We start from the raw sequence: 12574 nt of genomic DNA on the forward strand, positions 1-12574 counted from the left end.
CACTCAGAGTTCTGTTGTGATCTGCTATCCGGATGTTAACAAACTGATGAAGAGGAGGGGATGATGAGCCATGATGAGACAGAGATTTGAACATTTGACCATGTTCTCCCAACTCAGTAAACCATGTTTTTGTAACATTGGACAATGGTGAAAAATATTGGGCTTCTTATCCAAAGGTTTAACAGTTTGTTTGTATGTTTGCAGAGGTTTTAAAGATGTAGTGCAAGCCTGTCAGATAAACAGATATGTGAGGAAACCATGAAGTGCATGAACATTTATGCTGACTGTGTGGACATCTGAGGCGAATGTGTCTGAAATGACTGAGGTTGAATGGGATTCTATTGCAGACCCTTTTGATATGGGATTTGAAAGACAGCTCCTGCAACAAAAACATCTGGCTCAGCAGTGAAATTATTATTGGACTTGGTGAAAAAAACATTGCAACTGTTTCAGATGTGTTCAACTGCAAACAAGAGTCCTTTAACCAAGCTGTGATGGTTAAGGTGGGCTTCTCTGCCACCTGAGAGGAATTACTGCCATGAACATAGACTACAGTGTCATCGGCATACATCTGCACAGAAACATCAGCACAACTGGATGGAAGGTCATTAATGTACAGTGAAAATTACAAAGGTCCCTAAATGTATTCTTGAGGTAGACCAGTTGGCAGACTGAGAGCTGCCCAAGGGCACACAGACTGATGAGGTCATGAAAACAACCCAAAACTTGACAAATGTGCACCCAGCTTACTGGAGATGGAGTTTGGTGCAGGATGTGAACCAGTTGATATCATCTGGAGAAATCTGTATTGAGACCACCAGGTGCATGAGGACAGGTGAAGGAAGCACAGGTGAGTTTAGGTAGAAAGAAAGAAATAAAGAAGACAATTTAATATAAAAAAAGAGAAAAAACTGTTGGCATTCATCTAAATACCTTAAAATGGTCTGAAGGTTTCCATAGCTTTGGTGTTTGAGTGCAGCTTATGTCTGTTAAAATATTCTGTACTGGTGTGAGTGCACAGTGATGGCTGTTGTATAAGGAGCGGCACATTTCTCAAAGAATGAAGGAGGTCTGCTCAGCAGGAACGTTAAGGGTCTTGGATTTCAGATTCTGCTAAATATAACTCAGTAGTTTCCCCCACGCAACACTCAAGTTTGAGTTTGAGTTTGAAATGTGAGCAATTTTCAATGCAGCACTTCACATCTGAAAAAGCCATAAAAATTTATGTTTGTAGGTTTACAAATTCTTTAAATGAAGATCAATTAGCCCTGCTTGGCAAATGTTTCAATTTTAATGGTCAAATGTTTTTAAAATAAAGATAAACGTTCTGGAAAGAGCACCAATAAGAGCATCAATAACAAAAAAAGAAAACAACAACTGTTCACCAGGGGGGTATTCCAGAAAGCAGGTTCTGCTAGCTCCCACGGTAATTTTGAGGCTAAGGAAGTTGATAACCTCAGCTTTTGGTTCCAGAAATGGAGGTATGTTTCAGGGTAGGTCAAGTTGCCATAGCAACTCATGCTCTGAACATAACCTGGTCTGGAGCAGGTTTAGTTGAAGGTTAGTTTGTTTTCAGAGAGGTGAAGCAGCATGCCGTGTCCATTTGAAGATGATTTAGTGGATGAAGAAGCTCAGATAATACTTTTTCCACCGTGAGAGGCTGATAAGACCACATATTGATGTTGGAAAGAGAAACTTTATACTATGATCTAACTTTATTATTTGCTTCAGTTTGGATAAATCTTTTTTTGTTAAGTCAGCTTAAAAATAACACGTAGTTTTCAGACATTTATTTATTTATTTATTTATTTATTTTTTTATTTTTTATTTTTTTAACTTGTCCTGTCCAACAGCTGGGCAGGCAGATGAGAGCTGAGGGCCTCTTTTGTTGGACATATTTTACTTTAACAAGAGGGGTTATTAATCTTCAGACAAACCAAAGGTATGACTGAATAAATTGAGGCAAAACTTTATTAATTTCAACCATGTTTGAAAGTCTTTGGTGTTGGACTGGATGGAAAAGGAAAGAAGGGAAGAAGAGAGAGGGATGTTAGAGAGAGAGGGGGGGGGAGGGGGTTAGGAGGGTGATAATAGGAGGGTAGGGGGGATAAGACAATGAAGCAGCATAAAGCAACAAGTTTACTGGTTGTTTATCATTACGGTAAGGTTCAAATGTAGTTCAAAAAGGGCGGGGCCTGTCCACACACACACACTCAAATGTTATCAACACACCTGCTAGCCGCAGAAAAGCCCACATGTCAACATGTACACAAAACAGATAGTGTTCACACACGCACACTTATTCCTTAAAACCAACTAGTGTGAAATATTTCATTCATTCAATCATGCAAACTATTAGTGCAAAGGTGAGCTAACACCTGTGCTCAGGTGAGTGTTTATATTCTTCTAAAATGGATGGAGGAATGTGTAAAGAAGGAAGGAGAGTGCCCAGCCATCCCCACACCAAGACCCCCGCCGCAGCAGCAGCGGCAGCCGGTACCCCCCCCCCAACGCCACACGGGAGCAGGCAGGGAACAGTCCGCCCCCCATGCGACCAAATCCGCCACCCAGGCCAGGGCCAGTCGGACCGCCGCGAGGCCCCCAGAGACAGAGAGCAGCGAGGCACGGAGGGAAAGAGAGCGCCGCCCCAGCCCAACCAGGAGAGCAGGCCCCCCACCGCGCCAGGAGAGCCCAGCGCAGGGCCCCACCGTAGAAGGGCGCCCACAGCCCCAGACGAGCACCCCATCACCACCCAGGAGTTCCGGGCACCCCCCCGCCCCAACCCCAGGTACGAGCCCGGACCCCCCAAGGGAGACCCGCTCCGCACTCCAGGCAGCCACCCACCCGGCCCACGGTTGATCCAGGGAGGAGCGAGGCAGGGGCCCGCCGCCCCCGCCCAGGAGGGGGGAACCCCGGGGAAAAAAGAGGGCCCACAAGGGGTGTTGTAAATATGGCCCGACCAGGCTCGGCCACAGTTGGAAATTTGGCGGGGCCCAGCGCTCAGGAGCAAGGACCAGAACCCACCCCCCAGGGACACGAACACCCCCGGCTCAGGTGTAATGTGAACCCCCCCCCCCCCGCACGGAGAGAGCACTACCGGGCCCAGGAAACCGGCACCCAAGGGACACGGCCGCCGTTGCCGAGGGCCCCGTACCCCACACCAGGGAAGGGGCAGGGGACAGATGGTCATAGGTCCCACCTTCCTTACAGAGTGTGTGTGCGTGTGTTGGAGAGGATGTGTGTGTGCGTGTGTGTGTGTGTTTATGTTGGGATTTATATATTGAGGGGGGAGGGGTGTGTGTACTAAGGGGGGTGCAGTTAAAATTGGCGGGTAGGGCACTAAGGGGACATCTCCTGATTACTCACTGTGATGTCCCCTCACCCTCCCCACCAAGGGGCCCTAAATGTCTAAGGTGCAGTTAAAATTGGCGGGTAGGGTGCTAGGAGGACATCTGCTGCTTGCTGGCAGTGATGTCTAAGCACCCCCCCTACCAAGGGCCCTACATGTCTAAGGTGCAAATAAAACTGAAAGAGGGGGGGCCCACTCCATACGGCAACCATAGGAGGGGGGCCACTGCCAAGTACCCCCCCAGGCGTATCGCAGGCTAAACACCCCCACCCCCTCACCCTAATATGAGGTAATATGAGGAAGGGGATAAGTTGGGGACACCTGGTAGAATGTCCCGTCCCGTCCCAGAGCCAGGGAAGGGCTGATCCCAGCCCCAGGTGTAGATGGGCCCATCCAGTGCCGCTGCCCCCCCCCCCAGCAGGGCCCCCCGCCAACCCCCCCCCCCAGCACAGGCAAAGGGACCACCCCCCCAAGCCAAGCCAGACCACCACCCCACCACGCAGCCCCACACCCAAGCCCAGAGGACCACGCAGCGCCCCAGCCCGCCCCACCCAGGCACCGGACCCGACCCCCCGACCAACGGAGCCCCCACCACCCCCCGCCAGGCACCGGAGCCCCGGCCCCCACCCCGAACCGCGGCAGAAGGGCAAGGAGCAGCGACGACCAGGCCCCCCCACCCCCTAAATCACGGAGTTAGCTACGGGAGACCAGAGAGACCGAATTCTTTCAAAGTTACTTGAACTTTGGGCTGACATTTTTTCCAAGCTGATATGATCAAGCAGCAGATTTCTGTGTTGACTTATATTTATATTTTTCTTGTTTTTCCAATTTGATAAAATAGTTTTTTTAGCAATACAAAGAGTTATGAAAATGATAGATGCTAATCCTCTTTCTACATCGATGGCACTCATGTCACCAAGCACACAAAGTGACGGTGAGGCTGTGATTGAAACCTTAAGCCAGACTGATAAATCGGCACATACCTGCTGCCAGAGAGCCTGGACAGGAGTGCAGAACCACAGTGCATGCATGTAGCTGTCGGGTAGATTATTATCACAGTGCTGACAAATGTCTGAGTTACTGAGACCCATCTTGAACATCCTCTGTCCAGTGTAGTAAATTCTGTGAAAAGTTTTGAGATGGATTAGCTGCAGATTTGGACTTTTTGTCAGTTTAAAGGTGTTTAGACAAAGTTCTGACCAGAAGCTTTCATCTGTGCTGATGCTCAAATCCGCATCCCATTTTGTTGTCGGAAGTGAAATATTATTATCTAAATTACATAAAAGTTTGTATATTTTGGAGAGAGTTTTTTTCATTGAGAAATTAATCAGAGTGGTAACTACCTCTGGTAGCTTGAAATCGTTGTCTCTGTATTTAAACTTTTTAGTAATAATTGATTTAAGTTGCTGATATTCCAAGAAGTTATTTATTCCATGTTTGTCTTGAAGTTCCTGAGGAGTTATGAATCTACTATCAATAATTACGTGCTCTAGTTGTTTTATACCCCCTGCTTGCCAAGCTGGGAAATGAATCATATTTTTATTTATAAGGATGTCTGGGTTGTTCCAGATGGGTGTCATTTTGCACGGTTTAATTGATGATCTTGATATTTTGAGAAATTCCCAAATTCAGACATTTATTTTACTTCCATTCAAATTAATTCAATTAAGTAGGTGTATCTTTGGTGCTGCTGTTAGATCGGCACCGCAAGGGATTGTGGGATACCATTCCCTTTGCCTGTCTGGACGGATTTGGGTTTAAGTGTGGGTTTTTGACCAAATGTGTTTAGTTGTTTAGCTGTTTTACTGTGTTTAGTCTAGTTATTTTGTCCTACTATGCTTAAGTCTCTGCACCATGAGTGAGGGGGGAGGGAGAGGATGATGAGTTTATTTAGCACCCCTATTGTGTGACATTGTAGTGAGAATGATGGAAATTTCTGCATGGCATTATGCATGCTGTGCATATTGTGTTGTTCTTTTTATTGTTATACAAATGAGTATATCTGCCGGCTCAAACTTAGACATTTGAGAGTTCAAGAAATATAATTAATTAAGATGGAAAAAATATTAATTGAATTGGAGTAATATGACGTTTAGTTAGATAAATATGTAAATTTGAGTTGTATAAACAATTATTGAGTTTTATAGACGTAAGAAATTAGAATTGAATACATTTAACTCAATTACTTGTTACCAATAGAAGTAATTCATTTAAGTTGGCAAAATTGGATAAGTTATATATATATAAATATGCGTCAAAAAGAAAATGGAAATGGAAAGCAGAAACTCTTTTTGATGATGCAGCCGTGTTACTTTATTGATGGACGTATAATCTTCATACGACGTCATTAATCTCAGACTCCGTCTCACTGAAGTATAGCTCTCTCTCTTTTTTTCACCACGCGTTTCCATGGTGACTCCGTAAAACGGTGATCCATTGAGAATGTCTTTATGTACCTGCTGTGTACGTGTGTTAACCCAGGGTTACCAAGTCGAGTGCAATTACGCCAACTCATATCCGGTCTTTTGGAACCGACATACCCAGAGTAAACAAGTTCAGGATGATTTCAGCCAGAGTTCAGGCTTAAAGTCAGGCTAGTTTAAACATGCTTCCTGGAATACCGCCCTGGTGGGACTGTTTTCCAGATCCCCACGTCCTGCTAGCTGCTGATGAGCTCAATCAGACGGCTGAATGAACACACCTGGTCAGGTGATCAGCAGCAAACAGTGCAGGGAGAGCTGGAAAACAGGCAGGACCAGAAATGAGCAGGCCTGGTTAATGCACGCCGCCGCTCTTTTGTTCATTTTACCGACTAAAACCACAAGTAATGGATTACCAATCTAGACAGCTGTAATACTCACAAGAACCAGCAACATTTTAAAGAGTTTTCCTGATGTTTCTACAGCTTGTGATGACAGTTACAACCAAGTTATGCAAACATATTCCTGTGATCAGTCACTGGTGAAGAAGCCAGTTAGCCTTCAAAGCTCAGATCTGCTTTAGATTAAAAAGAATTTGAATCCGTTTAAAAACAACCTCAGCTGATCCGCTGCCCAAATGACCACAAGAGAAAACCAACAGCGATGTCAGAATCTGAGGCCAGAAAGACAGTAAACTGAACAATTCAGACTAAAAAATGGTCAATTATAAAAATCAAAAGACTGACACAATAAGAGAGATAAAAGTGCAGAAAAAATAATGTAGAACAATGGAAAAGTCTGAAACCTCGTATTGACTGGTTCAATGCTCCTCAGACTTCTGAGTTTTTGTTTTTCTTTGACCTTATATCTTACAAAATTAAACATTTAGCATAAAGAGTTTCATTTCTTCATTTGGTTTTTCAGCCCGAGTCTGTTCTCAATGGTTTAACGAGACGATCCCAAACTGATCCAAAAACAAAAAGCGGCAGCACAAACTGAACCGTAAGACGACTCAACAGACGCTGGCGTTGAAGCTCCTGCTGCTCCTGTGACTTTCTGTCACCACATTCATACATTTCACATATTCAAATAGACAAAAGACCATTTATTTTACATTTCAAGCCAATTTAATTTCCTGACTAAAAGTCGGAAGTGTTTGGACCCAGAGGGGCTGGAATGTGGGTTTCAGCTGTTCTGATGTGTGAGGTGTGTAACATTTGTGTAACAGCCTCCGTGTGCGAGCCGGAGCTAAAATTAGCCTGATTTATGAGACTGTGTTGTTTGAGCTGATAATTTGACTTCTTGAATGTAGATGCGATAGAAAAGCCCATGTGCTGCATCACTTAACGTCTAGAGTGTCAAGCATAGATAGATTTGTTTTTATTTCTTTGCTTAGTCTCACCCCAGTGACCCCACATTACCCCCACCCTAGTGAAAACACACCTATCAGATGATTGGTTCCTGACACCATGGGCCCGCCTCCACACTGCTTTCTTTATAAAGACGTCTGAGACAGGACAGCTGAGTTTCCCCATCAGTTCTTCTTCCTGTAGTTTCAGTGGATTGTTTTACTTTAAGTTATTGTAAATTTCCAAATCGGAGTTGTCAGAAAAGCCGCTTTCTCCTCACTTGGTGTCATCTGCAAACGCTAATGGATCTTCCGGACTTCCCCTTCCCTCTCTCCTCCTCCGTCGACCTCTATGACCCCTGCTTTGCCACCAGTGACATGAACTTTTTTGAGGACCTGGACACTCGGCTGTCGCACAGCAGCCTGCTGAAAACGGAGGACCAAGGTCACTGCCTCGTTCCAACGGCAGAGGGGGAGGAGGACCAGCACGTGAGGGCCCCTGGGGGCCCCCACCAGGCTGGACACTGCCTGCTCTGGGCCTGCAAGGCCTGCAAGAGGAAGACGACGCATGCAGATCGAAGGAAAGCTGCAACCATGCGGGAGAGACGGCGGCTCAGCAAAGTCAACAACGCTTTTGAGACGCTGAAACGCTGCACAGTATCCAACCCCAGCCAGCGCCTCCCCAAGGTGGAGATCCTGCGCAACGCCATCAGTTACATCGAGTCCCTGCAGGCCCTGCTGAGGGACGAACAAGACGAAAGTTTCTGTCCTCCACTGGATCAGTTCAGCAGCGAGTCCGACACCTCCAGTCCACGCTCCACAAGCTCCGACGGCACGGTGAGTCCAGGAGCATCCGCTCACGCACAGCCATGTCACAGGCAGGGGACGAGGTGGAGGTTTATTTTGCAGGAGTGATTCATTTTGAGCAGCTGAATCCATGCAAACTATGGAGTTAATTCAGTCTCAATGCACACACTGATTAACAAACACACACGCTCTGATTCACGAATATGTTTTTATGCAAACATGTAACATAAATTCACAAATACACACAAACTGTTCCACAAACATGATTTTGAGGTTCACATGTAATATAAACTCAAAGATCATAGGAATTACAATCGTATGAATCCATCATTCCATCATTTTTCAAAGAATTATGTTTGTGAAACAGTTTTTGTGCATTTCTGACTATTGAGACTGAATTAACTCTATATGAATCTTAACCCTTGTTCTATCCTAGGCACTTTAACGTTGGGAGTTGGGTCATCTAGACCCACTAGCCCTAAATAATAATAGATTGGATTTTTCTGTGCTTTTCCAGTCACTCAAAGTGCTTACATTGTGTCCATTATCCATTCACTCCTCATTCATACTTGGTTATGGTAGCTACTGATGTAGCAACAGCTGCCTACGGCCCCTCTGACCATCACCGGGATCATTCATGCACATTCACACACCAGTGGAGCCACACTGGAGGCAAGGAGGGTGAAGTGTCTGGCCCAAGGACACAACGACATTTTGGCTGGGGGGAGCAGGGATCGAACCGCCGACCATTCGGTCATTGGACGACCCGCTCAACCGCCTGAGCCAATGTCACCCAATGTAGTGATAGCCCTTGTGCTATCCCAGGCACTTTAACGTTGGGAGTTGGGTCATCTAGACCCACTAGACCATGGGTGGGCAATTCCAGGCCTCGAGGGCCGGTGTGTCTGCATGATTTCCAGATAGTCTTGCCCTACTCATGGCTGATTACCTGGTTCAGGTGTGTCCAGCCAATCAGAACATGCCAGAGCAGGGCATGCTGGAAAACATGCAGGACTGCGGCCCTCAGTGCCCACCTCTGCACTAGACAGAGCTCTGAACCTTTTTTCTTCAATGATTTGTGATCTTCACTGGTGTCCATGGATTCCATGAAATCTTTCCACTTTTATCCACCTTTGTCATGGTAGGGAGAACACCTCGATGGAAGGGGGGGGGGGGGGGGGGGTCATCTAAGATAGCACAAGGGTTACCGTGAAGAAAACTCATACATGAAGTTTAAACTGTTAAAGCCTTAGTCCCAACTGTCCTTACGGGTTGACACGGCTGTCTGCAGGTGAAAAAATGATCAAACCTGTACTGGAACACAGGTGTCAGGACAAAACATTAAGGTCATAGACCGCTAGGTGAACCATAGAGAGAAAATCCTGTTCACTTTTATCTACAGGTGTGGGGCGGGCACCATGTCGTGCTGAACACTTACACAACACCTAAGGGGGAGGTAGGTGAGACGCAGGCGCGATTTTTCTTTTTTTTCAACCCCACAAATCCGGCAGACTACACAAGGAGCATGTTCATGTGACACGGGCACGCTCCTCGCTGCAGCCCGACTGTTAGAAATGAGAGAATTCAACAATCAGTGTAGTTAGTGCGGACGTCCTGCAGGTGTCCTACGGGCCCTTAAGCATCACGTGCACACCCCGTGCGTGCAGCATTTGTGTGCGGTCAGTAATGGGCCAGTCCTTGAACCATGTGGACTGAGAACACTGTATGGCGGCATCATCCGTCCGTCATGAGCCTGCATGCACGGGGCGCTAATATATCACATGAACGGCACCAACAGGGTCTGTGCTCAGTCCACAGAATTTGGGGGGGTTGGAAAAAATTAAAAGTCCATCCAACACGCCTGCATCTCACCTGCTTCCCCCTTACTACCCTCACATGTTGTGTAAGTGTTCACTACATATCGCAGCATGCCATCAAAATAAATGTGTTTCGCCTCACTACGACCCTAAAAGTCCCAGCGGGTCACCTACGTGCCCCATCCAGGCTGGACCCTTTTTCTCCCACAGACAAAATAACCTGCAGCAAATATATGAATCAACCACCTGTATGGGACATTAGGATCGACTAGTTTAAAGGTTAAAGGTCAACCATCAACAGTGTTTGCAGTGCTTGAACTCACATCATCACATTTGCAGCGTTCTGCAGCTTCACACAATGTTTTGCTGTTTCGTTCATTTGCTTTTGGTTTTCAAAATGCAGCAAAGATTCAGAACAAGAACTGAGTAAAAACTCAATGACAGTAGAGCGGTTGAAGTCTGTGTCCTTTTAAACTTTGGCTGAAGTCTTTTCATCTTTTCTCTGCTTTCAGATGGATTTTATCCATTTGAGTTGTGCCAGGATTGAAAACAAGCAGACGGCTGACAGTGAGTTGAAACCGTTCAGTGTTTTGTAACCAGAGGACATGACCTCCATTATTACCCTGATAAATGTGACATTTGGACTAATCTGACCACCAAGTGGAACCCAGTCCCACTTTCAAACAGTCCAGTTTTGAGATTAGGCTTCAGGACACTATGGTTCTTTATTATAATACATTTAATTTTTGTAGAAATGGCCTTTGTGGACCCTCAAGGTCACTGCACAAATAAAAATAGGTAGAGCACCATAAAAACAGACGGGAGAGACAGAAATGGTGAGGAGGTGTTAAAGATATGATTTCCTGATCAGATGCATTTAGAATTTGGATTTAAAGAGGGACAGGGAGTCAGAGTTCCTTAAATCCAGAGGAAGAGAGTTCCAGAGTTTGGGGACCATGTTCCTCCTTTCTGATGATGGAGCTCGAGTGTCATCTGCAGACCAGGAGCCTTGAGTTTCCCTCTGAGGTCCGAGGAAGTATCCATTATCATTGAGGAACTGCATCAGGGTCTACGACCACGACAGTCACAGAGATTTCTTCACATTATCACTGTTGTGCTCTTACAAAAACTTAGCTATCAGCTGTTGAGAAACATTATTTTTAAAATGTGTCATAATTGTTTTGCTCAACAATATTGAGTGTTAAAATATTTTCTCCTAATTACTAAGATGTAAATTTGAACATTTTCTAGTTTATCGTTGGATTTGCGTTTTTTTTTTCATGAACAGAAGCCTTTGCAGAATATTCTTTCTGCTTTTGGTTTTATTTAACCCTTGTGCTATCCTAGGCACTTTTACGTTGGGAGTTGGGTCATCTAGACCCACTAGACAGAGCTCTGAACCTTTTTTCTTCAATGATTTGTGATCTTCACTGGTGTCCATGGATTACATGAAATCTTTCCACCTTTATCCACCTTTGTCATGGTAGGGAGAACACCTCAATGCAAGGGTGGGGGTCATCTAAGATAGCACAAGGGTTAACATACGTTTCTTTGTTCTGCTAAATTTGACGGAACCTCCCTTTTTTCCTAAACTTCCCCTAAATAGCTGAACAGCATCGATCATCTATACTCACAACAATTTTCTTTGGTTCTGCTTTTATAATTTGCTGACAACACAAATGTCAAGAGACCCACAACTGAAGGTTACACGCAGATTCCTGCTAATGTCACCAATGTATGGATGTTTTTTTGATTAGCCATTGTTATCATGCAATATCTTTAAACTATTAGCTATTATTTTCCATATATAATGTATAGAAATAAATGATTGTTGTGTCTTTATAGGTTGCAGCAGCAGCAGGAAGACATCGCTCATATCCAGTTTGGACTGTTTGTCCAACATTGTGGAGCGGATCAGCTCAGAGCTGGCTGCAGGTCCGCCTTGCTGCTCCCCTGCTGCCCCGAGTTCACCTGCAGATCCCAGCAGCAGCTGAAGCCTCAGGAAGAACCACTGCAATGAAAGCAAACCCATCTCTATCCAGAACAAAAACTCAACTAAACTACTCCCCAACTTGTGGAGCCGATGACGTCATGTCAGTAGATAATGCTTCTAAAGTTCCAGTTAAGTTTATTGATAACAACAGAAAAGTTGAATCCTTCAAGCAGAAAAATAAGTTTTTAAAAAGAAATTGACCGAGTTTTGCTGTTCAGATGTCGATCACATCTAAAAACAAATTGTGAGTGTTCTTAAAATGTTTAAGATTGATTGTTTTTTATGTTTACAAGTATGTGAAGTTTTAATAAACCCACATTTATACATGTTTATTTCTATACATATTTATAAAAACAACGCCCCTCTCACCCTCCGCGGGTGGTTTCTCCTCCAAGCTGGGGTCCTCTACCAGATGCCTGGGAGCTTGAGGGTCCTGCAGTATCTTAGCTGTTCCTGTTCTTTTCTGGACTGAGAGGTCTGAGGTCTTTCCAGGTATCTGTTGTAGCCACTCCTCCAGCTTGGGGGTTACTGCCCCGAGTGCTCCAATTGCCACAGCCACCACTGTCACCTTCACTTTCCAGGCTTTCTCCAGTTCTTCTCTGAGTCCCTGGTATTTCTCCAGTATCTCATGTTCCTTCTTCCTGATGTTCCCATCGCTTGGCACTGCCACATCCACCACAACGGCTTTCCTCTGTTCTTTATCCACCACTACAATGTCTGGTTGGTTCTCCATCACCATCCTATCAGTCTGGATCTGGAAGTCCCACAGGATCTTTGCCCTCTCATTCTCTACCACCTTCAGAGGTGTTTCCCATTTTGACCTTGGGGTTTCCAGTCCAT

At 45.3% G+C, this 12574-nt stretch overlaps 1 protein-coding gene across 2 annotated transcripts; it reads left to right on the top strand.

Annotated features, from left to right (window-relative positions):
* The first annotated feature begins 7263 nt into the window (after positions 1-7263).
* On the top strand, positions 7264-12066 carry LOC105357454 (myoblast determination protein 1 homolog 1-like). 2 transcript variants are annotated; one of them, XM_023951300.1, is made up of 4 exons: positions 7264-7954; positions 9327-9380; positions 10254-10308; positions 11587-12066. In XM_023951300.1, the coding sequence occupies exons 1-4, from the start codon at positions 7421-7423 to the stop codon at positions 11733-11735; spliced, it is 792 nt and encodes a 263-aa protein (XP_023807068.1). In that variant the 5' UTR covers positions 7264-7420; the 3' UTR covers positions 11736-12066. The 2 variants fall into 2 exon arrangements, with proteins under 2 accessions (XP_023807068.1, XP_023807072.1); XM_023951304.1 differs by lacking the exon at positions 9327-9380 and having other exon boundaries at positions 7269-7954.
* Positions 12067-12574: the final 508 nt, after the last annotated feature.

Source organism: Oryzias latipes, chromosome 3 (assembly GCF_002234675.1).
Source record: "Oryzias latipes chromosome 3, ASM223467v1".
Taxonomy (NCBI): Eukaryota; Metazoa; Chordata; class Actinopteri; order Beloniformes; family Adrianichthyidae; genus Oryzias; species Oryzias latipes.